Source organism: Homalodisca vitripennis, chromosome 4 (genome assembly GCF_021130785.1).
Source record: "Homalodisca vitripennis isolate AUS2020 chromosome 4, UT_GWSS_2.1, whole genome shotgun sequence".
In the NCBI taxonomy this organism is placed as follows: Eukaryota; Metazoa; Arthropoda; class Insecta; order Hemiptera; family Cicadellidae; genus Homalodisca; species Homalodisca vitripennis.
In genome coordinates this window covers 94192375-94217884 of record NC_060210.1, presented here as the reverse complement: position 1 = coordinate 94217884, position 25510 = coordinate 94192375, and the positions used below count along the sequence as shown (strand labels likewise).

General features: G+C 33.6%; 1 protein-coding gene across 3 annotated transcripts in view; it reads right to left on the bottom strand.

Annotated features, from left to right (window-relative positions):
• Nucleotides 1-25510, bottom strand: part of LOC124359788 — a 71935-nt gene that overhangs the window by 33394 nt on the left and 13031 nt on the right. For 2 of the 3 annotated variants that reach the window (XM_046812812.1, XM_046812813.1), the window contains exon 2: nucleotides 23869-23993. In XM_046812812.1, the coding sequence (XP_046668768.1) occupies nucleotides 23869-23990 (122 nt within the window). In that variant the 5' untranslated portion in view covers nucleotides 23991-23993. Of the gene's footprint in view, nucleotides 1-616; nucleotides 637-23868; nucleotides 23994-25510 lie in introns of those variants that run through there. The other variant, XM_046812815.1, reaches the window with a different exon arrangement.

The window sequence follows — 25510 nt, the reverse complement described above, 5'->3', positions numbered from 1 at the left end:
ATGCTATGGATGTACTGTTTGAAAATGTCTCAAAGTGTGTTCTATTCATAAGGAAATATTTTGAAAAATTCGTCAAAGTCTAAGATAAAATTAGATTTACAGTAAAAAAATATATTTTTGAGCCAAAAATAAATTTAAAATAAGGGTTTTTAAAGTTTTTTAATTACATTTTTTAGATTATTAACATATATAAATGCGTGACATATTTGAGTAATGTACATTCAATTTTACAGTCAGAATATCTATAACATTTTATCTGTTTGTTAAATGCACAAATATTTCTGTGCGTATATACACTCTAAAGGAATAAACTTTTGTTTTCAATACGGTCCCAGTTACCTAATAATACATTAAAAAAAACATTTGACAAAAAACTACACTTTATACTTCAGGGTGATAATAAAAACATGGGTAAATGTGTGTCCAGAATTGAGGTCTTCCTTATAAAAATTAACTTATTTCTTTGTATTAATACAACAATACACGTGTACAAAAACATTAAGCTATTAGACCAATACTGCTAATATAAAAAATGGAACATAATTAACATATTTATTAACAGCAAGTGTATATGTACCAATATAGAGATAGTACATATATAGATTTTGAACCTTACCTCATTTAATTCTGTTAATCAAAATGCAAGTGACTGAAAACTGTTGTAATCAACTTTTGGGATCAATGGACGTAATGAATGATGTTATGTTTACTACACAAAGCACAGCAAGAGTGGCACTGCATTACCTACGTGACTGTCTCTGTTATCATACAAGGTCATCCATTGTTGAACACGTGACTAGTGACAACTCTGTTCACTAAGCTATAGTGGGTCATGTGATAACATAAACATAATTCCCACATCGGGAAACCTTTCAAGGATTTCCTGTCTTCCTTATCAGAATACGTCAACGTATTTAACCATAACTATAATTATTTATCTTGTCTTTGGAAGGTCGTATGTTATTATAGTATTTCACGTCGAATCGTAGTTTAGTCTAATACTTTCGTGAGTTTCTTTTGATATATTTAGATTTCCATTTTAAGGTTTTCACGGTTTTGATGAAATCATACGTTGATAATGAAACACAATCTTTGAAAATTCAAAAATTAGAATTAATATGGGAGTTTTAAGTGTTTACTGCACCCATAAGTTATAGTCTAGGAACCAAAAATCGTTGGATTAATGACCTCTACTAGTAAGAAAGCAATTGATCGTCAACTGTTACTTTTTTTTTGGGGGGGGGGGGGAGAGGGGTTTTAGGATTTATTGAAAATGAAATTGGGATACCGTAAATCTAGAATTACATCTGCTCAAACTTTAATTATAACATACACGTACAAAAAATTTATCAACTTTGATCAACAATGTTGTCAGCCAACACATGATCGTTGGTTTGATCAAGAAGTATGAAACTAATCAGGTTTTATAAAATGAATAATAGTTTACCAATCTGAAAACGTCTCATATAGTACTACTCACATATTTCGGATGAAAATTACTTTTGTTGTTCTTAATTCTTCGTTTTCTTGAATGTTTCACATACAATTTTAGTATTTGGCACCTCAAGAAGAGGGCATATATCAGTTTCTGAAAGTTTCACACATAACGACCGTAAATGTCCGTAATCTTGTTTATCTTTCAAACTTGATCTCTTTTGTTAAAATTAGAATAATAATTGTGTTCATTATGTTGGTCTTGTATTAAAACTGTTTTCCAGCTATCGTTTGTAAAAGTTATTTCCATTACAAAATTCACAAACATTTTCGTATTCCTCAACACTTTAGTATCACAAACTTATTGTATATCTAAACTATAATGGTTCAACAATTAAAAAGTTCGGTTGATGATTTTTTTAAGTTGTAACTCTTGAAAAGTGGTACCAACTCCTTATACCGATATTACGGTTATAACTCATAAAAAGCATCCGATTGTTGCACACCAGACACCATGTCGTATAACAGACATCGTTGAAGTTATATGCAAACTTTCAAGTCTAGACATATAAGCTATGCGCTATGTTATATAGCTCATTTCATTCTGGAGATGTTCTCTGACCAGACAGATGTACCGACAATCATACAGAAAGTAAATTTTTACAGTCCCCAGGTAGGCAGAAGAGAAATACAGCGTACAGAATATTAGGCTTCAATGACGCTTAGCTAAATTCTATGGATAGTCATACACCATCGTCAAACTCATTATTGCCTTTGAAGAAATGAAGTTTCATGCAAAATTTAAAGTATACAGATCAAGTCTTTTTCTGGATATCATATAGATAGTTAGACTACGTGTTACTGTATCAAATGTTGAAATTTCATAGGATTATAGGTGGTACTCAGTGTGTTTACAGATCTGTTTATTCTACGATTTATTCGTAGGCATGAAGGTTATACACAAGACAAATGTAAAAGTATTCTCTAACGCTGAGCAAAAACCCGTGGTGTGACTTGAGCCATCATAAAACTCGATGTTGCTTATATAGAAATGAAGCTTAAAGTATACAGGCAAGTTCGTTAGGGATATATCGTGCGGAGAGAGACAAAAATGAAAAATTTGTATCTCATCCAGTAATAGGCTTCGGTATGGCTCAGCCAATTAATTAAACAAGATACCCCAAGTATGTCATGAAATACAAATTCTTCGCTATCGGAACGCCCAAACAAGAGTTAGTGTTTGTGACAGAGAGTACGTGTTTAGAGTTTACAATTTACTGTATTGTTAGGCAGGTTGCCAAAGTGGATTGTACGCTCTTAGCCAGAGCTGCTTTACGTGTTCTGGCTGTAATAGTCTTGTGTGTGGTACCCAAATAGAGACATTCCGATATATATCAGGCTATTCCCTGATCCTACTGTGTTCCGCCAATGTGATCAACTAGATTAGCGTTACAATCTGGACAGTTAAAATTTCCTGAATGTCTATTGAAACATGAAGGTATATCTTCCTTTGGATAAACGTGAAGCCTCTTCATCAGATTTATCGGCTTTAACTTGTTATCCAGGGCCCTGTAGACTGTTTTCTGCATCACCATAGTAGGATCATTTTCGTGCAGTTCCCAGGCCAAGGACCAAGTCTACCTACTGGATAACTTGTATGATCTTTTGATCATAATTAGATTTTCATAATTTAGATTTATGCATAATTTCAATGCTACCAGTTATGTGAGACAAAGCATTTTTAAACCTTACAGTATGCATTACAATACAGATTTCTTAAAATTACCTTATTAAATTTCTTAAATTAGTAGTTTGCGGAACTGTTCAATACGCAAACAGAATAAATTGGAATTTATGTAAAATCTTCTATGGCTCTAGTAGGATAAATGTTTAACATTGCACACCACAAGATACTAGGAACGATAGAATATTACGAATCACTTACTAATTAAACTACTAAATTACATATCCTAGAATAACCGTGTAGTAAATAATAAGAATGTTCATTACAGATTTAAAAACTCTTACAGACCAACAAATTGTGGGGCATCGTGAAGTATTATAATATCCATGTTTCTATTATATTATAATACTCATTGCTAATTAATATTTAACTTTCATTGTTAGGCCGTAGGCCCATGTTGAACATGAAATTCAAAATTGTGGGATCGATGAAAACCCGTGGCCAAAGTGTTTGCATTAGATATGTAATGTATATACAAAGCTGACCTTAAGGCGAACGCTTAAAGGTTCGGAAATAGTAGCATCACATTAAAACTTCTTCCGATTCCCCGTAATGCCATGGCATGTGAACTGCTGTTAGTTAGATTCACTTTTATGTTGAGTGTTATCTATAGTGTCACTGACTCACTGTTGCCTCTATTCGTTCAGGTGCACTGGCGTTGGCAGTACTGCCCCTTGACTTTCTATTTATGTGTTATGTTATGTTATAGGTTAATTTTGTTATAAAAAGTTACATAATTTTCTGTTATAGCGATAATTTATTATATGTCAGTTAATATAGTTTACTAATAATATAATAAATCAACGCAGTGAAATATTTCCAATTATTTCACGACATTAATTTTTTATACCATTCTAAAAATTTGGTTTGAAACCAGCTATAATGTTTAAAGAGAATAGTCTAACATTAATTCATTCAAACTTATGCCTCATAGAAAATAATAGCTTGAAATCCATATTCATCCATACTCCGTATTCTCATAGCTTGGCCAGCAAGACACACTCAATCGGAAGCTCAAAAGTCAATGTTTATACGACAAGCTTGCATTCTCATTCTGAAGGATAGTAATACACTTTTCGTCCAATACAAGCTGAACATCTGAGTGAGATAGGTTTGAGTGACAAAACAAAATCGTGTTCGATCCTACAGTACGTTACTATTTAGAACGCATCTAGTTCGTAAGGGCTGGCATTTGCTGAACCTGTTCTCTGCCGGTGTGGGTCTATATAAATCTTGAAAGGTTAAGTGAAGATGAGTTAAAGGCGAGATTTGTGATTGTAGTGCAGAGTCCCAGACAATGGGACAGATTTTGCGCTCTCATCCCAGTCGGTCCTTTTCAGGAGGTATGGAGAAACTCCATAAGGCCAGAGATGTAGATTTTTTGGTTTAGAAAAGCTACTTTTTGCTGTAGCTTTCTTTTATTTATTATTAATTTAGTTTTAGTAAGCTGGTATTCCAAGTATGCAGCGCAAACGTATGTATGTTGAAGTTAGATTCGATGTAAATCTTCCATAACTATCAAATTAGTCTCAGTTTGGCTTCTCACGCAGCATGTCTATAAGCACCCTTCAGTCAGTGACGGTCAATGTGAGCAGTCTTCATATCTACACTCTGCCCTGTTTTGCTTCGTTAGACCATGAAGAAACTAAAGTGAAGTAAAGATGTCTTATTTTACCACGCGAAGTTAGGGCTAAGAAGCTCTATCTAACACTCAACCTGGCGACCTACGGCTTAAAGGTGACTTTCGAACCACCACCAATGGCCGGGCAGGCGGGCTGCTTGCAAGGACAGGACCGCTCAGAAGTCACCCATCCAAGCAGCAGCCACGCTAGCATTCCAACCGGAAACTCGAGACTCCAACAGGAACTCTCACTTAAAACTATGTCTAACGGTGACGGTGATTTTAGCGTGAAGGCGTGTTCTTGATGGACACAGGCGCCAAGCAGTGAAATATTAATATTACTATTGCTATTTCATAGATAGTAACGTACAAATACCATAAGCCTTTGTGTCATTCATGTCATTCTATTTATGCAATGATTACTAAGATGTACGATAGAGTCCTGGAATTTAAGAACAAGCTGTTTCCTAATTGGGCGCTTAATATATAACACAAAGTTACGAACAAACATTAAAAGTGTTTGATTAAGTACTTTCTGAAATTATACCTATCAAGAAAAGTTTTTCACTGATTTTCATGATTGTAGTGAGGACTCTTGCAAATTTATTTATTAGGAAGTATTTCTATACGAAGCATGATCGAAGTTCAAAATGCTCAACTGCTATTAATAGAAGATAATTTTAAATTGATGAAAACGTTACGGTTCTTCACGGATATAAGTTGTTGGTTTGCCAAATTTATCGACTTCTTAGAAAGCACGTAAGAGAAAAGACAACCTGTGTGCATTGAAATTTCGTCAAAATCCATTGGGTGGTTTTAGATGTTTCGCAAGTAATTCAAATGAGTGGTATGTGGGTTTTGTGGATATGTATTGTCCTACCGTACCGAAGTGCTGGGTGACAACCACTGCCGAACTGATTCACTGCCGCCAGCTGTGTCCTGACGTCATCAGAGCTCGCGCCAACCCGCCAAATACTGTTTGTTACACAGCTATTAAAATTAGGTTAGGTGCTGCTGACTCATTCTTCTCGGAACAGCAGCATACTGGACCACGTCTCATATTGCTCACTACGACAGCTCTTTTTCTCGGCACAAACCCGATTAAATCTCTCAAAATACAAGTAATATTTGACTGAACATTTGATCTTCATGAAGAAGATTGGCACCTGAAATTGCGTCTGACTTGTTATAAAAACTTGAATGAACGCCAGAGAAGGGTCAAGTAACTAGACGTTCAATTTAGAGCGGACTTTTGATGTTTTTCTCCTTCCTGTTTGTTTCTCTTCTTGTGGGTGATCTATTATATGCACCGTTTCTTATAAGACATTCATAAATAACTATCTATGACTAACAATATAATTATTTTCTAACAAAATGAGAAACCAAATATGGTTAAACTCTTTATTCGTATTTATACGAGTTTACTTCATGTATATACTAATAACGTTTATATAATATTAACATATAAAAGTACATATGCCAACAAAAAAGTACATATGTGATTGAAAACATTTATAGTAAACAAATGCTTTATCAAGGGTAAAAAATAATAGATATATAATAAATTAATATCAAATATTTAGGCAAAAGTATAAATTTATGGGCAATTTAACTTTTTTAAAGTTTTTTCGTTAATGTGTATTGTCCAAACTTGTAATTTATAACATATTTCAATTTTGTCTTGATTGTCTTCTCTGGAATGTATTACAAACCCATTCACCCCTGATGATGTTCAGTATTGTTCATCTCCAAGAACAATACTAAACCGAACACCTGTTATTTTAATCCCAATGGAGTTATAGATTTGCCCTATTTATTGCTTACTGCATGACACAATTTAATTGGCATTTTACGTTTCTTGAGTTTGAAATAAATAGTTCCTTTAATCGAATACGTTTTATTCAGCTACTTTACTATCACAAGTTTGACTGGTTCACATGATGTTGCATTAAATTGTTTTCTACGATTTGAAGTTTTCAACAAGGTGGTTTAGGCTAGCAAGATCTCAAAATTTTTGGTCTAAGCGGTTAAAAAAAATATTTATGTTCTGATTGTTGAGAGTGAAAAGTATTTTGATTATAATCGTCCCTTATAAAGCCAAAGCAAAACTCGGTTAATAAATTTAGGGTCGTTGAGAGGAAAAGGTTTAATATTATCAGGATTTAAAGGTCTAAAACTTTTAATTGTTCTACCAGTTTTAGGGTGATTTAAATGTTTTAATTAATTTATAGACATAATTCGTCAAATCTGAGCTTTACTACACAGATTTGACTTGAAATGCTAAACATATTGGACTATTCTTTCCAATAATGTAAGTAGTGTGACAGCTAATATTCCAGGTATTGCATTATGTTAGTATCTTTAACAAGAATTTTATGTTTTAGGATTCCTTTCCCTAAAAATGAACATCTAACAAAGCAAATAGTTTAATGTGGAACATTTGGGAATCTATAAAATCTTTTGGAAGGTCTTCGTCGTGTTGCCATAATAATAAATTATCGTCAGTGTAGGAAAACCGAATCAATGTATTTTGTCTTGGAAGTTTGGGTTAATTTGCTCAAATACTGACATAACAGATTTACATAAGAGGGAGCTATTCTTTTCCCCCCAGCTGTAATTAAAATTTGTGTGTTAACATAAATCCTACCACACTTAAATATTTCTTATTTTTTATAAACCAATAAATAAATTAATAACTAAAATAATTTATATATATATGCTTCATTAATATTAAGAAACTAGCAGATTTCTTAACAATTATGAAATACCTATACATTCACCCGGCAAGTGAGAGATCCGGGTTCGACTCCCGGCGGAGCAAGTAATTTTTGCGATTCAATGTCTATTGAAATTAAATAAGGCTATTGCCATTTATACAATTTAATGTAAATAAAAGTCGTTTGACAGGTATTTGTCTTCCGATCATATGTTAGTTTGCTTATTTAAACGCATATGTGACAGATACGGCCAAATACAAAATAATTGAATCGGAAAAAGTAAGCGCTCTGTGGTGTAATGGTAGCACATTCACCCGGCAACTGAGAGATCCGGGTTCGACTCCCGGCGGAGCAAGTAATTTTTGCGATTCAATGTCTATTGAAATTAAATAAGGCTATTGCCATTTATACAATTTAATGTAAATAAAAGTCGTTTGACAGGTATTTGTCTTCCGATCATATGTTAGTTTGCTTATTTAAACGCATATGTGACAGATACGGCCAAATACAAAATAATTGAATCGGAAAAAGTAAGCGCTCTGTGGTGTAATGGTAGCACATTCACCCGGCAACTGAGAGATCCGGGTTCGACTCCCGGCGGAGCAAGTAATTTTTGCGATTCAATGTCTATTGAAATTAAATAAGGCTATTGCCATTTATACAATTTAATGTAAATAAAAGTCGTTTGACAGGTATTTGTCTTCCGATCATATGTTAGTTTGCTTATTTAAACGCATATGTGACAGATACGGCCAAATACAAAATAATTGAATCGGAAAAAGTAAGCGCTCTGTGGTGTAATGGTAGCACATTCACCCGGCAAGAGAGAGAGGTTCGACTCCCGGCGGAGCAAGTAATTTTTGCGATTCAATGTCTATTGAAATTAAATAAGGCTATTGCCATTTATACAATTTAATGTAAATAAAAGTCGTTTGACAGGTATTTGTCTTCCGATCATATGTTAGTTTGCTTATTTAAACGCATATGTGACAGATACGGCCAAATACAAAATAATTGAATCGGAAAAAGTAAGCGCTCTGTGGTGTAATGGTAGCACATTCACCCGGCAAGTGAGAGATCCGGGTTCGACTCCCGGCGGAGCAAGTAATTTTTGCGATTCAATGTCTATTGAAATTATATATATATATATATATATATATATATATATATATATATATATATATATATACAGGGTGGCGCAGAGAAACGGGAAATTTTGAAGTTGTTGTTGGTACACCTGCATGTCTCACAGGAGTTGGGGATGGAAGTCATGATGTCAAGTAGTAACGGTCATTTAGTTGAGATGGAACAGAGGTGTGGTGAGAGCGTATTACAAAAATGGCGATAGTGTAACAGCTGCACAACGAGTGTTTCGAGACCATTATGATATTCCTCCCCGCAGTTGAGTTTCTTATTCACATGCCATATCATCATGGGTTCGGAATTTTGAAGAGACTGGTTCGGCCTTAAAGAAAAAACCTCCTGGGCGTATAGTGACTGTTCGAATCCCAGAAAATGTTGATGCAGTGCGAGTCACAGTAGAAAAATCGCCTCATCATTGCGACTTGAGCATCGGAGTGCGCAAAGAATATTGCACGGTTTGCAGTTTCATCCTTACAAGCTCCAGATTGTTCAATCTCTAAAACCAAATGACTGTGAATTACGCTTACAATTTTGTGAACAGCTACTGACTAAAATCAATGAGGACACAAATTTCCTTGAAAATCTTTGGATTACAGATGAGGCCCACTTTCATTGAAATGGGCATGTCAATAAGCAGAACATGCGTTACTACGCTAGCAGAAATCCCGGTGAACTTCATCAACGTCCATTACACAGCCTTAAAGTTACTGTATGGTGTGCAGTGTCTTGTCGAGGGATAATTACTTCTTTGAGGATGGTAATGGTTCCACTGTAACTGTCACATCTGAACGTTACATTCATATGCTGAAGATATTTTTTGTTTCACGGCTTCATGCTTTTCCAAATATTGACATTCAGCAAACCTGGTTTCAACAGGATGGAGCCACCTCACACATTGCCAATCTGTCAATGGCAGCACTGAGGCGTTTGTTTGGGGAGCGCATAATTTCAAGGAACGCTAACGTCACTTGGCCTCCACGGTCTCCAGACCTCTCAGTATGCGACTTCTGTCTATGGGGACGTTTAAAGAGCGTTGTGTACCAGACTAGGCAAAGAAATCTTCTTGAGCTCAAGACTCAGATTGAAGAACACGTCGCCAACATCCCAGAGAACACAATGCTTCGCACAATGATAAGTTTCCGAAATCGATTGAATGAATGTGTTGAGCGCAATGGACAGCACTTTAGATTTATTGTTATTTCCAACATTTCTCATGTAATTTCCACTCTTGCCTAACACATTTTAAGCAATTAAAAGCTGTTTGTACAATTCACTGGTTTATTATGATTATTTCAAAATTTCCCGTTTCTCTGCGCCACCCTGTATATATATATATATATATATATATATATATATATATATATATATAATAAAGTCGTGTTAGTTACACACACCACTTACAACTCGAGAACGGCAAGACCGATTTTTAGGATTTTTGTGTTTTTGGATTTGGCTTTGTCGGTAATAGGATAATAAATATTAATAATATGATATTTTATTGACAAAAATAATAAAAAGGGCAAAACATCTGTGATAATAGTGATGTGTTAGACAAAACGGAAATGACAGTTCACGTAATGTGTTGTCTATGATCTGTTTTGAACTAATGCTAAATTCACAGCAAATGTGTTTGTTTTGTGCAAGAATTATTCTTATTGATAATACCACCTCCAAGAAAATATAAACTTTCCCGACAAAGCCGTAATGCAGTTAGGATTCGAAACATCGCAAATGAAACAATTGAAGAAGAACAAGATTGCACGAGAAGGGCGCTGCGTTAGTACGGACCAGACTGTGTGCGTCTCAATCACGAGAGCAAAGAGAGCCAACCCGTGAAACGGCTCGATTGGCAATGCGAAATCGTCGAGCTAACCTCAGAGATCAACAACTAGATTCTTTTTCGTCTTGGAAGAAGAGATTATTCAAGTATTTATTTTAATCGATCAGCGTTTCAATACTATTGCAACATCGACTACAGCTCGCAAACTTCTGTTCGATAAATAAATCACAAGGCGTAATTTTTTTTATGTTTTTAAATGTTTTTCACATGGTAAATTGCACGTGGCATGTTCACGAGTCGGAAAACCATCCGTATTGTTTGTTATTGCGCCTGATAACAAAACTAAAAATGTATATAATAGGATGCTTCAATGAAGAGTACGCTCTTCCTCCCAATTCCCATGAATTTTATTTTACTGATTTAATAAAACATTGAACTGAATAATTTTGTATTAATTTTAAAATCCTAAATCTGCCCATTATTTACTGTTAGGCGGAACAAAGGCCGCTGGATCCGCTAGTATTAAGGGGGGTCGGCCCCAAATTGGGTTAAAAAATTAATTTTTTTAAATTTTTTTTTAATACCAAATTTTGTTAGCTTTAAGAACATACTTCACTTGTTAATTTCTGTCAATTATCAAAAACGCGTTATGAATATTTTTCAAAATGCATGTCATCGCATTTTTTTCGTCCCAGGAGAGCATGAGGCGTTCATTTATTTGTTATAGTACTGTTATGCTGATAATCTATGACCATAAGGCCCATACTCACCTACCAGTGTCTGTTATGGATGAAATAAAACCCATTTTCAGAGACTTGTCTAATGAAGAACTCCTTAGGAAATGCCTTCATGGTGGGACACAGAATTCTAGCGAATCGCTAAATAGTGTGATATGGTCGAGAGTACCAAAAACAACTTTTGTAATGAAAAGCACCTTGGAACTAGGTGTGCATGAGGCTGTGGCAACTTTTAACAGGGGCAACATAGTGAAGTGCCAAGTGTTGGAAAAGTTTGGTATTAATCCTGGCTCTAGATGTGTGTAAGAGATTAAACAGCAAGATCTACGCCGAATTCAAAAAGCTGAAAAAGCGCAACAAGAAATAGAGAAAAGGTGCAGAAAACAACTTTCTATTGCAAAGAAAAGGCTAGAGGACAGATATGAAGAGTTAGAGGACCCAGACAACCCCACTTATGGAGCAGGAATGCGCTAGAGGTAGGCCTAATTTTAATTATCATATATTTTTTGCTTTAAACACGTTTTTCCGAAAATCTAGTTTTTTTAACACAAAGGTACATTTATCAACAAAAACTATTGAAGATATCTGAACAATTTTTTTTATATTTTGTTTATTAGGTCTTCCTTTACATGTTGTATGAAGCAAATTCCTTATTTTTAAATCCTATATTTAAAAAAATATATATTTTATACAAAAAATTCCTGGAAAAAAGTATTTTGGAAAAAAAATTTAATATCCAAAATATATATATTTTTTGAAGTTATCCATACAAACTATGCAAAAATGTCCAAAGTTTCTAGTAACACAAAAATTATGTACCTATCTTTTATACTTTTTGAGAAAAATGTACACTAAGTAGAGGAATTTAACATGGGCTAGATAGGCCTGGCCGACCCCCCTTAAGTCAATTATCATTAAAGTTTAAGTGCAAAACTGTTATTACTACTTTACATATTTTAAATATATTTTACAAATATATTGGTACATACTTAAAACAAGTAGGCTACGCCATAAAATATGCCACCTAACAGGCTTCGCTGTGAACGACAGGCAACCGTACGGAAAATTAATGTTTACATCCCCCGGCAGACAAAAGAAAATTTTTATCAGCCTACTGAGTCAACTCTACACACACCAAGTCATTATATCAGCCTACTGAGTCAACTCTACACACCAAGTCATTATATCAGCCTACTGAGTCAACTCTACACACCAAGTAATTATATCAGCCTACTGAGTCAACTCTACACACCAAGTCATTATATCAGCCTACTGAGTCAACTCTACACACCAAGTCATTATAAAATTATATTATGGTGTATGTGTTGGGATAATTAGATTACTTGTATTATAGTGCCACATGTTAGAATCACTTATAAGTGTACTGGGTTTGTTTAAATACTTATTTATTCTGCTATTTTCTCGTTATTGTCATGATTACCCATAAAACAAATTTAAATATATTTGCTAACGCTCAGCAAAATCTCATGGAGTAAATGCACAATCATCAAAATTAGTCTGAAAAAGAATTAAAGCTTCATCCACAATTTCAGGTCTATAGGTCAATTAGTTTTCGATATATCGTGCGGACAGACAGGCATATAGATATACAGACATACATAATGATAGGCTTCGGTGACGCTCAGCCATTAAAAATAACCTTATGAACTGAAATACAATGAATTTAACGTATTTGTAAGCATTAGGAAAACCGTATTTGGAAGCTAAATCTTTGTAGTATTCAGTTCATTGTCTTGCGCGTAGACTTGACTCAGAGGTGTATTAATAGACTACTTTATCATGTCAATAACAGGATTGCCAGCATGTCGGCATAAAAAAATATGTTAAACAGAATATTAAAGGAAAATCAGCATATTTTGAGATGTGCGTGTTGGAGAATTCCTATTTTTATAGATGTTTCAAATTCCAGCATTCCACTGAGAAGCAGAGGGTAACGACAAGCGGAACATTGGTGACAGGAAGACGTCGCAAATCTAACAGACCTCTGGCAGACTGAGGCCGTGGTTTAGGTGTTCCGATGGAGTAAAAATAACAGCTGGGTAGTAAAGAGATTGTGGATGTCAGTTGAGGAGTAGAGGCGCTTAAACAAATGGCCGCAAGCCAAATTCTTTTGCAAATAGTGTACGCACCTGAGACGTGATCAGGTTTGTGGAAGGCATGTACAGCCAGCAATCGTTATCGCGACTGATTTAAGATAATGTTATTTTTAACGATGTGTTGAATCATTTACCAGACTGTGAATTGAGGAAGTGTTAGGAATACAGTAAATTGCCAGAAATTCTATTCTCGACTTCCCTTCGCCCTGGCAGTAGTCAACGTTTGATTTGCATTTGGCTCATGTTACCTTATGGTATATTTTTAACCCTCAAAGAATACCTATAACTTTAACATAAAGAATGTTTTTATTTTTTATTATTATCAATAATTTCTCGTTAACTCAGCTTTTATCTCCCAGTACCAGGGCTAATCCTATGTTTTCTGTTTTAATGTCAACCTACGTCTATTGGAACATCTCTGATCTCCATATCTGATTTGTTGAATATGTTCTATCAATGGTAGGAAAACCTATCACAAATCATGAACGTCTTGATATTGCAGGATTTGAAAACAAAGATACACGATTTGTTGAACAGCTACTTCTTTAATAATGCTGCTGGTTCTCAGCACTTTGTACAATTCAGTAGTCTAATAACTAAGAAAGTATTTTTGATTGATTGAGTTGAACCACATTAATATGGTCTTGGCTGTTTCTTTGCTATTAAAATCTGTTTTTCGATGCAAATTCCATTCCTTCAACATCCAAGATGGAGGTCGTTACAAATCTACATGTCAACCAAGGGGTTAGTGGGAGGTCAGAGGTGACAAGGGAAGGGCGTTGTCAGCTTCTTCAACCACTTTCAAAACCAAACATCCAAGGAGCCAAAAAAGAGGACACATCACCATTTCTACGAATATGCTTTAGGGTGTTATTTTTGGCAGTTTTATGGTTTTTAATCACCAATATTCCATTATATGTTGCAATATATAGTAATGCCCAGAGCATTTGGTCAGATAGCGAATAATTAGTATGCAATTTATCCTTTGTATGGATTGTCCAATCAACATCCAGATTTATATGCCTGCTATTACAAGCTGCAACACAAACATTCTTTGTTAATGGTTGCATTTTCTGTACACTGCCAAGAATAACAAAATTAATGAATGGGCTTTTCAACTTGTTCATTTGCTATTTTTACAGTTACAATGAATATGTTCAGTGTCCGGTGTGAGACTGCGATTGTTTATTGTGTTCAGCCGTCGTTGATTCACCACTCGGTGGTCTGTGGCCAAGATCGTGACCTGGCCAACTTTAATACATCCGTCACCTGTTAGACGTCTATTTTGAGAGCGATCCGTGCACATTAGTCATTTCAGTTGTGCAAACAATTTCGATTTAGAGAGAGTGAATCAACAAAGGTTCGTGCCAAATAATTTAAGGCTCCTCGCCGGCATCAACACGAAATCGTTCTAAATTGATCTTTATTAGGAGAATATCATTTATTCATATAGTAAAGTCGATGAAAATAGCGCAGGAATCTTCATAGAATTGTTTAGACAAACTGTTTTAGAAAGATATACAATGCATGAATGTTTCTAGTTAAAAGTTCCTGCATATTTTACAAGGCTAAAAGAAAACACACATGAATTATGTACGTTGGTTCTTTTCGTCTTCACGACTATATAGTCCAGTCGTATTACCTGATTGAAAAAATAAATGTTTCCTTACAGCAAAACTAATGGCACAATTTTGTCAAAATACATCATAAATAAATAAAAAAAACCATTCCGAACCAAAATCGTCTATTAGGGGGTATAGGAGGGGTGGTTTTTAGGGGTGAAAACGGTTTTTTGCAATTTTTGAGTAAACAATGCATGCATCCTATTGAAAAAAGTTCAAATTTAAAAGTTGTTAGAAATAAAAACATTCTACAACTTATGTAGTAATCATTTTTTGCCCTAACCTCAAAAATTTCCCCAAAAAATTCAAAAAAACCGTTTTTTTGGTTTTTAATTTTTTTCTTTTACAAAAATGGTTCGATTGAGCTGAAAGTTTGATCAAATATACTTTGTTCTATTCTAAAAATACTGTATTTTTTTCATTAAGAAATATTCAGCCGTTATAATAAAATTTCACTTTAAAAAAATATTTTGATAATTTTCAATCACCATTTTGAAACATTTTTTTAATAAAAAAAGGTTCTCTGACGGCTCATTATTTTCGTTTTTTTGTCTATTTTGAAGAAATGAAATAAAAAAAATATGTAGTTTAATTGAAAAAAACTGCAGAAAAATTGAAAATAAACAAAATATTGACATTTTTTCATTATACATTGTATTATTTTACGTGGAAAAATTTTTATTACTTTATTTATTTAAATTATAATTTTTTTTATTACCAGTGCTATTTGTAAGCATTAAGCAAAATAATAATGAATTCATGCATATTTAACAATTACGTGGAAATCTTTAAATAAATCAAAAAACAGAATTCAAGTCTTAGTAAATTTTTTTTAATTTGTATTTTTCATCATATATTTTTTATTTCTTTACAATATTTTTTTACAATTCTTATTGAAATTGAATCAAGAAACCATTATTTCTTTCCAAAAGATTTTTTTATATTTTATGTTTTTTTTTCAGTGAACTTAAAAATATAAATATCTTTTTTTTTATATTCTACGTCATCTGATCGTGATTCATACCATATTCTACTTAATTTTTTCCCTGCTTTTTTAAATGTAATGATTGTATCTCCTTTCATTGAAGTAAACACAAGATCGTTATCAAAACTATAACTCAATTTTTAAAAAATGTATTTAATGTTGGGATTATCACCATCAAAATCTTCTTTAATTTCGTTAAGGGAAAATTGGCACTTGGATGAATTTTTTTTTAGTTAATACACGCAGTAATTTATGAAATCTTTAGAATCTACACTCGATGTATGTCTACAAGATGTTGAGCTTGTCCCATCATAAAAAGATGACATGCACCTATTATAATAATAAGCTTGAACTTCATCTGATTCTTTGAGAAAAATTCAGTCTAACTAACAGACTTTTATTAAATGATTCTGTAACATCTCTTCCCTTTAAAGTTGATAAATTTTTTTTTAGTCTCAACCTACTGCATGCCGCGAAATGTGCTCTATTTTGGTTACAAGGTTCTTCACAAAAAACACAATGATGCTCAAAATCAAAATCACATGCTTCTTTCATAATCTTCTTCCGATAGATTTTTTTTCTTGTTTGTTCTTTGGAAGCTGTAACAATTGATCGAGGTCTATTGTATGCCGATTGACAACCATCATGAATGTGTGCTTCAGTCAATTTCTGAAATGTTTTGTACCGCTGATCATTCCTTTGTTTACTTGACGAAATAAGAGTATCTATCCCTCGACTTTTTATTTTCACCAAATCTCCATCGCGGCAATTTACAAATGATACAAGAAGGTACGTTTCCACCATTTACATGAATCTATAAAATGCAAAAAGCACGATAAAATTAGTATACTGAAAATACGTAAAAATTACTAGATAAATAGCATGCGTAAAATTGTATGTACAAAAGACAAAGATTTATGATCTGTATTATTTTTAAATAATTTTTATTGAATAATTTGTATAAAAATTTTGTTTCGCAAAATTTTAAAGTTTTACTTACGATTTGTATTTTATATGGACAAAAATCTTGTAAAGTGCTAATCACGAGGCTTATTTCACGACACTACTCCAATATAACTTGACTGACGACAAAGCAGCTGATTATTGAATGCTTAGAAACATACTGAGACCCGTATAATAGAAGAATAGGATTGACCCCGCCCTTTTGCTTCAAGGACACTATTATATACCTGTACTATATATACCTGTAATCCAACTTACACATTCAACAATGTTTCTAAACTTTTCAAAATATTCGAAAATTCTTCAACATAAAAAAATTATAATTTAAATAAATAATAACAATTTTTTCCACGTAAATAATACAATGTATAATGAAAAATGTTCAATATTTTGTTTATTTTCAATTTTTCTGCAGTTTTTTTCAATTAAACTACATATTTTTTATTTCATTTCTTCAAAATAGACAAAAAAAACGAAAATAATGAGCCGTCAGAGAACCTTTTTTTATTAAAAAAAATGTTTCAAAATGGTGATTGAAAATTATCAAAATATTTTTTTTAAAGTGAAATTTTATTATAACGGCTGAATATTTCTTAATGAAAAAAATACAGTATTTTTAGAATAGAATAAAGTATATTTGATCAAACTTTCAGCTCAATCGAACCATTTTTGTAAAAGAAAAAAATTAAAATTAAAAACCAAAAAACGGTTTTTTGAATTTTTTGGGTAAATTTTTGAGGTTAGGGCAAAAATGATTACTACATAAGTTGTAGATTTTTTTTATTTCCAACAACTTTTAAATTTGACTTTTTTCAATAGGATGCATTGTTTACTCAAAAATTGCAAAAAAAACCGTTTTCACCCTAAAAACCACCCTCCTATACCCCCTAATAGACGATTTTGGTTCGGAATGGTTTTTTTTATTTATTTATGATGTATTTGACAAAATTGTGCCATTAGTTTGCTGTAAGAAAACATTTATTTATTTGACCATTTTTAACTTCTATTTCTCCTGGACTAATATTACTGTTTCTTGCGAAACATGGGTCTTCAAGTGATAATACTCTTGAATTGACAGAGTATGCCTGCGGAGCTTGATAAAATGGGTATTGTAATTGGAGATATAAACTATTAATAACAACATACAATTTATAAACCTTCAGCGCCATGGATAGTATACTTTATTTAGTGTCATAATGTTGGATTTAATATCAATAAATAACACTGTAACCTTGTAGGATATATCCAATGAAAGTATAGTCAAAGGCTGTAACTTTGGAGTTCTAAGAATACGATAGCTACGTATGTCGCTTTCAGTATTTCTGATTAGTAGATTTGTAACTCCACGCTCTGTATATACGTCACAAATACGACAATAACACAATAAAAGAACTATTGCTCACAAGAAAAAGTTAAATAAGCGTGATTAGCTTATCATTCCAGGGAACCGTAGTCGAATCCTTATTAGGGTATACAGTTTTTGCGCGTTACACTATACAAACTGAGCTTACCCTGAAGTATTGTGGCTCGTGAAGTAGTGGAGTTACACATCTGAAAATCCATGCCAGAGCTACAGTTCATAAAAAATTGTATGATACATTTTATATCAACAATACATTGTGCAACGCAGTACAAAACTGTTTAAATAAATTTTTACTAAATAATTATTTATAAAGGGTGCTTTAAAAGTAAGGATACACTCTGTTTAGTTTTCGATGGATAAAGATGGGAGGAATGAAACTCGGGACACCTTTCTAGGAAATAGAAGTGAAATTTTTAGTCACTGTTAGGGATAACTATTTCCATTTTCCCAAAATGGGATCTTGGGGGGACGGCTCAAATATTTTAAATGTAAAATCCAGTAAGTGACACCTCATTTAAAAATATTTGATAAAGCAAGAAAGACAGTGTAAAATAGAGCTTTCTATCTCAAACGCAGTACAAAATGGCAGCTCATTGAAATTCGTTAAAATTAACTGAGGCAAAACATGAACATCGACATTCAGAAAACAAATAATTTCAATAGACAACCAATTTCCTTACAAACTCAAACCTGTTTTACAGTTATTACCTACATGACAATGGTTATACAGCGTACAAAATTCGTTTAGTTCATGAGCTAAATGAGGACGATTTTGATCGTCGAGTAGAATAATGATGCGGAATTTTGAGCAATAATGATGCGGAACATTGATAATAACACAATTAGATTAAACAGCATTGCCTTTCTCAGATGAAACAACTTTCTTGTTAAACGGTAACGTTAACAGACAAGACGCTCGTTACAATAACGCTCGTTATTGGGCTGATGTTAACCGTCATTGGATGAGAGAACAATATACCCAGCACACTCAAAAATTAGACGTTTGGCTTGGAACTGTGAGGGATCAGTTTGTTGAATCCTTTTTTATAGACAGAAATCTTAATGCTGAGGTATACCAGGAAATTTTACAAAATCAGGTTTATGTAGCTAAACCAACAACTGTAATGAAGTTTGGTTCCAGCAGGATGGAGCACATCCACACTACCATGGCTTGCATGTCCACGAGTGTTTAAACAATATTTTTCCAAATCGCTGGATGGGCAGAAGAGGAAGTATCGAGTGACCACCAAGATCGCCAGATCTATCTCCACTTGACTACTTTGTGTGGGGTCACATTAAAAACAACATCTATGAAGCGATCCCCCAGTGTATTAATGACCTTAAGGACAGAATTTAAGCGGAAATTCAAAAAATCCCGCGTGAATCTATAAAGCGTGCCATTTCAAGTTTCTACAAAAGCTTGGGCATTGTCAAACTGTCCTGGGACAGCAGTTTGAACATCTGATATAAAAATAAAGGTTAGTAAGTATTAACCGTTGTATTGCTTAATGTAATTTTAGTTATTAGTGCTACTGTATCTTTACAATTACAATTTTGGGGAAATGGTTCGCTTTTTTGGTAGAAGTGTGCCCTGAGTTTCATTTTTCTATAATTTTCTATTGAAGGTTGAGCAAGATCCATTCAAGCTTTTAACTTAATAAAATTCAATGAGCTGTCATTTTGTATTGGGTTGAGATATAAAACTGTAGTGTCCACTGTTCTTCTTTGATCAAAACATTTCAAATAAGGTGTCACTTAATGGGTCTTTACATTAAAAATTTCAAGCCGTCTCCCCAAAATCCCATTTTGGGGTAATGGGAACAGTTGTAACAGTGACTAAACGTTTCACTTATATTTCTTAGAAAGGTGTCCCGAGTTCCATCCCTCCATCTTTATCCGTCGAAAACTAAACGGAGTGTATCCATACTTTTAATCTACACTGTATTTTGTTTACTTATAAAATAGTATGGATAACCCTACATTTTTATAAGCAGATTTTATCGCTATTATCTAACGCAACTCATGTGTATTTCATTTTAGAAAGCTAGTGTCCAATATTGATTTTAGGTCAGTCATGTGACTGTGGACTTAACTTTCAAACCACAGAGTATAAAATATACTTCTAGTTATACCACCCGATACATATAAACCATAGAATTAAACAATAAACAGACAAGGGAGGATCGTCGATGTGAAACGTTTACTTGTGTGAAAATAAAATATATAATATATAGAATACGAACTAACAATATGTAAGTAGTAAGTATTTGATGTGACATACTATTCTTCAACTCACCCTACTGCACCGTTAGCAAGGATCTGGGACTGCTTGCACGAATATAAAATATATAATATATAGAATACGAACTAACAATATGTAAGTAGTAAGTATTTGGTGTGACATACTGTTCTTCAACTCACCCTACTGCACCGTTAGCAAGGATCTGGGACTGCTTGCACGAATATAAAATACATAATATATAGAATACGAACTAACAATATGTAAGTAGTAAGTATTTGATGTGACATACTATTCTTCAACTCACCCTACTGCACCGTTAGCAAGGATCTGGGACTGCTTGCACGAATATAAAATATATAATATATATATAATACGAACTAACAATATGTAAGTAGTAAGTATTTGGTGTGACATACTGTTCTTCAACTCACCCTACTGCACCGTTAGCAAGGATCTGGGACTGCTTGCACGAATATAAAATATATAATATATATAATACGAACTAACAATATGTAAGTAGTAAGTATTTGATGTGACAAACTATTCTTCAACTCACCCTACTGCACTGTTAGCAAGAATCTGGGACTGATTGCACGAATATAAAATATATAATATATAGAATACGAACTTACAATATGTAAGTAGTAAGTATTTGGTGTGACAAACTATTCTTCAACTCACCCTACTGCACTGTTAGCAAGGATCTGGGACTGCTTGCACGAATATAAAATATATAATATATATAATACGAACTAACAATATGTAAGTAGTAAGTATTTGGTGTGACAAACTATTCTTCAACTCACCTTACTGCACTGTTAGCTAGGATCTGGGACTGCTTGCACGAATATAAAATATATAATATACATATATATAATACGAACTAACAATATGTAAGTAGTAAGTATTTGGTGTGACAAACTATTCTTCAACTCACCCTACTGCACTGTTAGCAAGGATCTGGGACTGATTGCACGAATATAAAATATATAATATACATATATATAATACGAACTAACAATATGTAAGTAGTAAGTATTTGGTGTGACAAACTATTCTTCAACTCACCCTACTGCACTGTTAGCAAGGATCTGGGACTGATTGCACGAATATAAAATATATAATATATAGAATACGAACTAACAATATGTAAGTAGTAAGTATTTGGTGTGACAAACTATTCTTCAACTCACCCTACTGCACTGTTAGCAAGGATCTGGGACTGATTGCACGAATATAAAATATATAATATATAGAATACGAACTAACAATATGTAAGTAGTAAGTATTTGGTGTGACAAACTCCTCTCCAACTCACCCTACTGCGCCGTTAGCAAGGATCTGGGACTGATTGCACGAATATAAAAATATATAATATATAGAATACGAACTAACAATATGTAAGTAGTAGCCTAAGTATTTGGTGTGACAAACTCCTCTCCAACTCACCCTACTGCGCCGTTAGCAAGGATCTGGGACTGATTGCACGAATATAAAATACATAATATATAGAATACGAACTAACAATATGTAAGTAGTAAGTATTTGGTGTGACAAACTCCTCTCCAACTCACCCTACTGCGCCGTTAGCAAGGATCTGGGACTGATTGCACGAATATAAAATATATAATATATAGAATACGAACTAACAATATGTAAGTAGTAAGTATTTGGTGTGACAAACTCCTCTCCAACTCACCCTACTGCGCCGTTAGCAAGGATCTGGGACTGATTGCACGAATATAAAATACATAATATATAGAATACGAACTAACAATATGTAAGTAGTAAGTATTTGGTGTGACAAACTCTTCTCCAACTCACCCTACTGCGCCGTTAGCAAGGATCTGGGACTGATTGCACGAATATAAAATACATAATATATAGAATACGAACTAACAATATGTAAGTAGTAAGTATTTGGTGTGACAAACTCCTCTCCAACTCACCCTACTGCGCCGTTAGCAAGGATCTGGGACTGATTGCACGAATATAAAATATATAATATATAGAATACGAACTAACAATATGTAAGTAGTATAAGTATTTGGTGTGACAAACTCTTCTCCAACTCACCCTACTGCGCCGTTAGCAAGGATCTGGGACTGATTGCACGAATATAAAATACATAATATATAGAATACGAACTAACAATATGTAAGTAGTAAGTATTTGGTGTGACAAACTCCTCTCCAACTCACCCTACTGCGCCGTTAGCAAGGATCTGGGACTGATTGCACGAATATAAAATATATAATATATAGAATACGAACTAACAATATGTAAGTAGTAAGTATTTGGTGTGACAAACTCCTCTCCAACTCACCCTACTGCGCCGTTAGCAAGGATCTGGGACTGATTGCACGAATATAAAATATATAATATATAGAATACGAACTAACAATATGTAAGTAGTAAGTATTTGGTGTGACAAACTCCTCTCCAACTCACCCTACTGCGCCGTTAGCAAGGATCTGGGACTGATTGCACGAATATAAAATATATATAATATATAGAATACGAACTAACAATATGTAAGTAGTAAGTATTTGGTGTGACAAACTCTTCTCCAACTCACCCTACTGCGCCGTTAGCAAGGATCTGGGACTGATTGCACGAATATAAAATATATAATATATAGAATACGAACTAACAATATGTAAGTAGTAAGTATTTGGTGTGACAAACTCTTCTCCAACTCACCCTACTGCGCCGTTAGCAAGGATCTGGGACTGATTGCACGAATATAAAATATATAATATATAGAATACGAACTAACAATATGTAAGTAGTAAGTATTTGGTGTGACAAACTCTTCTCCAACTCACCCTACTGCGCCGTTAGCAAGGATCTGGGACTGATTGCACGAATATAAAATATACAATATATAGAATACGAACTAACAATATGTAAGTAGTAAGTATTTGGTGTGACTGTTAGCAAGGATCTGGGACTGATTGCACGAATATAAAATATATAATATATAGAATACGAACTAACAATATGTAAGTAGTAAGTATTTGGTGTGACTGTTAGCAAGGATCTGGGACTGATTGCACGAATATAAAATACATAATATATAGAATACGAACTAACAATATGTAAGTAGTAAGTACAGTATTTGGTGTGACAAACTCCTCTCCAACTCACCCTACTGCGCTGTTAGCAAGGATCTGGGACTGATTGCACGAATATAAAATATATAATATATAGAATACGAACTAACAATATGTAAGTAGTAAGTATTTGGTGTGACAAACTCCTCTCCAACTCACCCTACTGCGCCGTTAGCAAGGATCTGGGACTGATTGCACGAATATAAAATACATAATATATAGAATACGAACTAACAATATGTAAGTAGTAAGTATTTGGTGTGACAAACTATCCTCCAACTCACCCTACTGCGCCGTTAGCAAGGATCTGGGACTGCTTGTTGAGCGTGTCTTGCACGTTCTGTGGTGAATACAGTCTGATGGGGGAGTTGAACTGTTTGTTCACCAAACCAGGTCTCACCGCCATTTCCTGCAACAAATAAAACGCAAAATAATTCGATCACAGCTTAAAATTATTTATGTGAAAATTGCCAATTCTGAGTAATAAAAACTACTAAGCAAAATTGTAATCGCATATTTTGTTGCAATATGACAAAGGAACCACTCACTGTTTGCGGTTTATTACAGCTAGAGTAGTAAGTCATTCGAGAGTTATAAACGCTGTTAGTTCCATAAAGTAGAAGTTGCCATTGTTGAGACCCCATGTAGTTAGATATTGGATAATAGTATACAGTAACAATAATCCACTGGTTTTGGTTTTAGTTGACTAAGAAATGTTGAAGTATTGTCATAACATGCAATTAATGGCCAAAAGTATTGCAAGAACATGGAATGAGAAGTCCTTCTTAACCCATAAAGATAACACTTGAGCATATTAATAATTTACAAACCAGCTATGTTGTAAAGACCATGACTTAACCCTGTAAGAGCAATGTTATACCTTATTGGTAGATGCCTTTAATTTTTGGTTAAAAGAATTGTGGTTGAAGACACATTTCAAACATATACTTAGCTCACGTTTAATAGCATTTTAGTTTTCTTGCAAAGTGTATGATTTTTGAACGATATTCATTCACATTGAATATTTTAGAACTGAACATGAGAACCGACTGTAATAGTGGCCATCTTGATGTTAGCCCCGCAAGAACAATGTTAATCTTAAAACACTTCTATGAGACGTATCTTTATAAATATATTAATTCGAATCCAAACGCCTTTTAGACTTTTTAATATTGAGTTTCAAAAATTTCCAAACTCTTTTATGTTTTATTAATGTTAAATAATGTACTGTACAAGAGAAATTAAACCATCGCATGGAAATTCACGTAACCAATCAATGGAAAATCACGTGAATCCCTAAGTAGAACAAACATTTAATAGCTTTACACAACATATCTTGTGTAACACAAGATACTTAAAACGAGTCGAGAATATCTACTACTAATTTAATTAATTTATTAAGTATATGTAAGTAATAATTAATCAAGGAATATTCCCTTAGAACGAAAAAGATCGTACATACCTGCGCAAAACGGAACTTTAACTTTTTGGCACGAGGTACGAGGATAATAGGTACAAACTATCGTCCCTTTCGCCATAATAATTGTGTTTCTAATTCGTAGATGTGCAACCACATAATAATAAAAAAATATTTCCTAACATTTCAAAAATTCCTGAAGATTCCTGCAGGAAGAAAATGTCAAACATGTAGTAGGTCTTTGAAATGTAAAGTGTACACAAACTCGAGTTTCATTAGGATCAGGATAACTGTGTGATAAACAATAAAAATATCCCTTAACATGTTGCCCCCTAACCATGCCTACAAATCTATCTATAGGACAAGAATGTGAAACTGTGGAGCGTGTAGTCTATGAAAGCTAAAGCACAGCACTCAGTTCCACATTCAATTTCAATCCCTTAACCCAAACTTATGTATACTACTATAAAATTACTCCTAAAAGTAAAAACCCTCCAGTAAAAAAATTA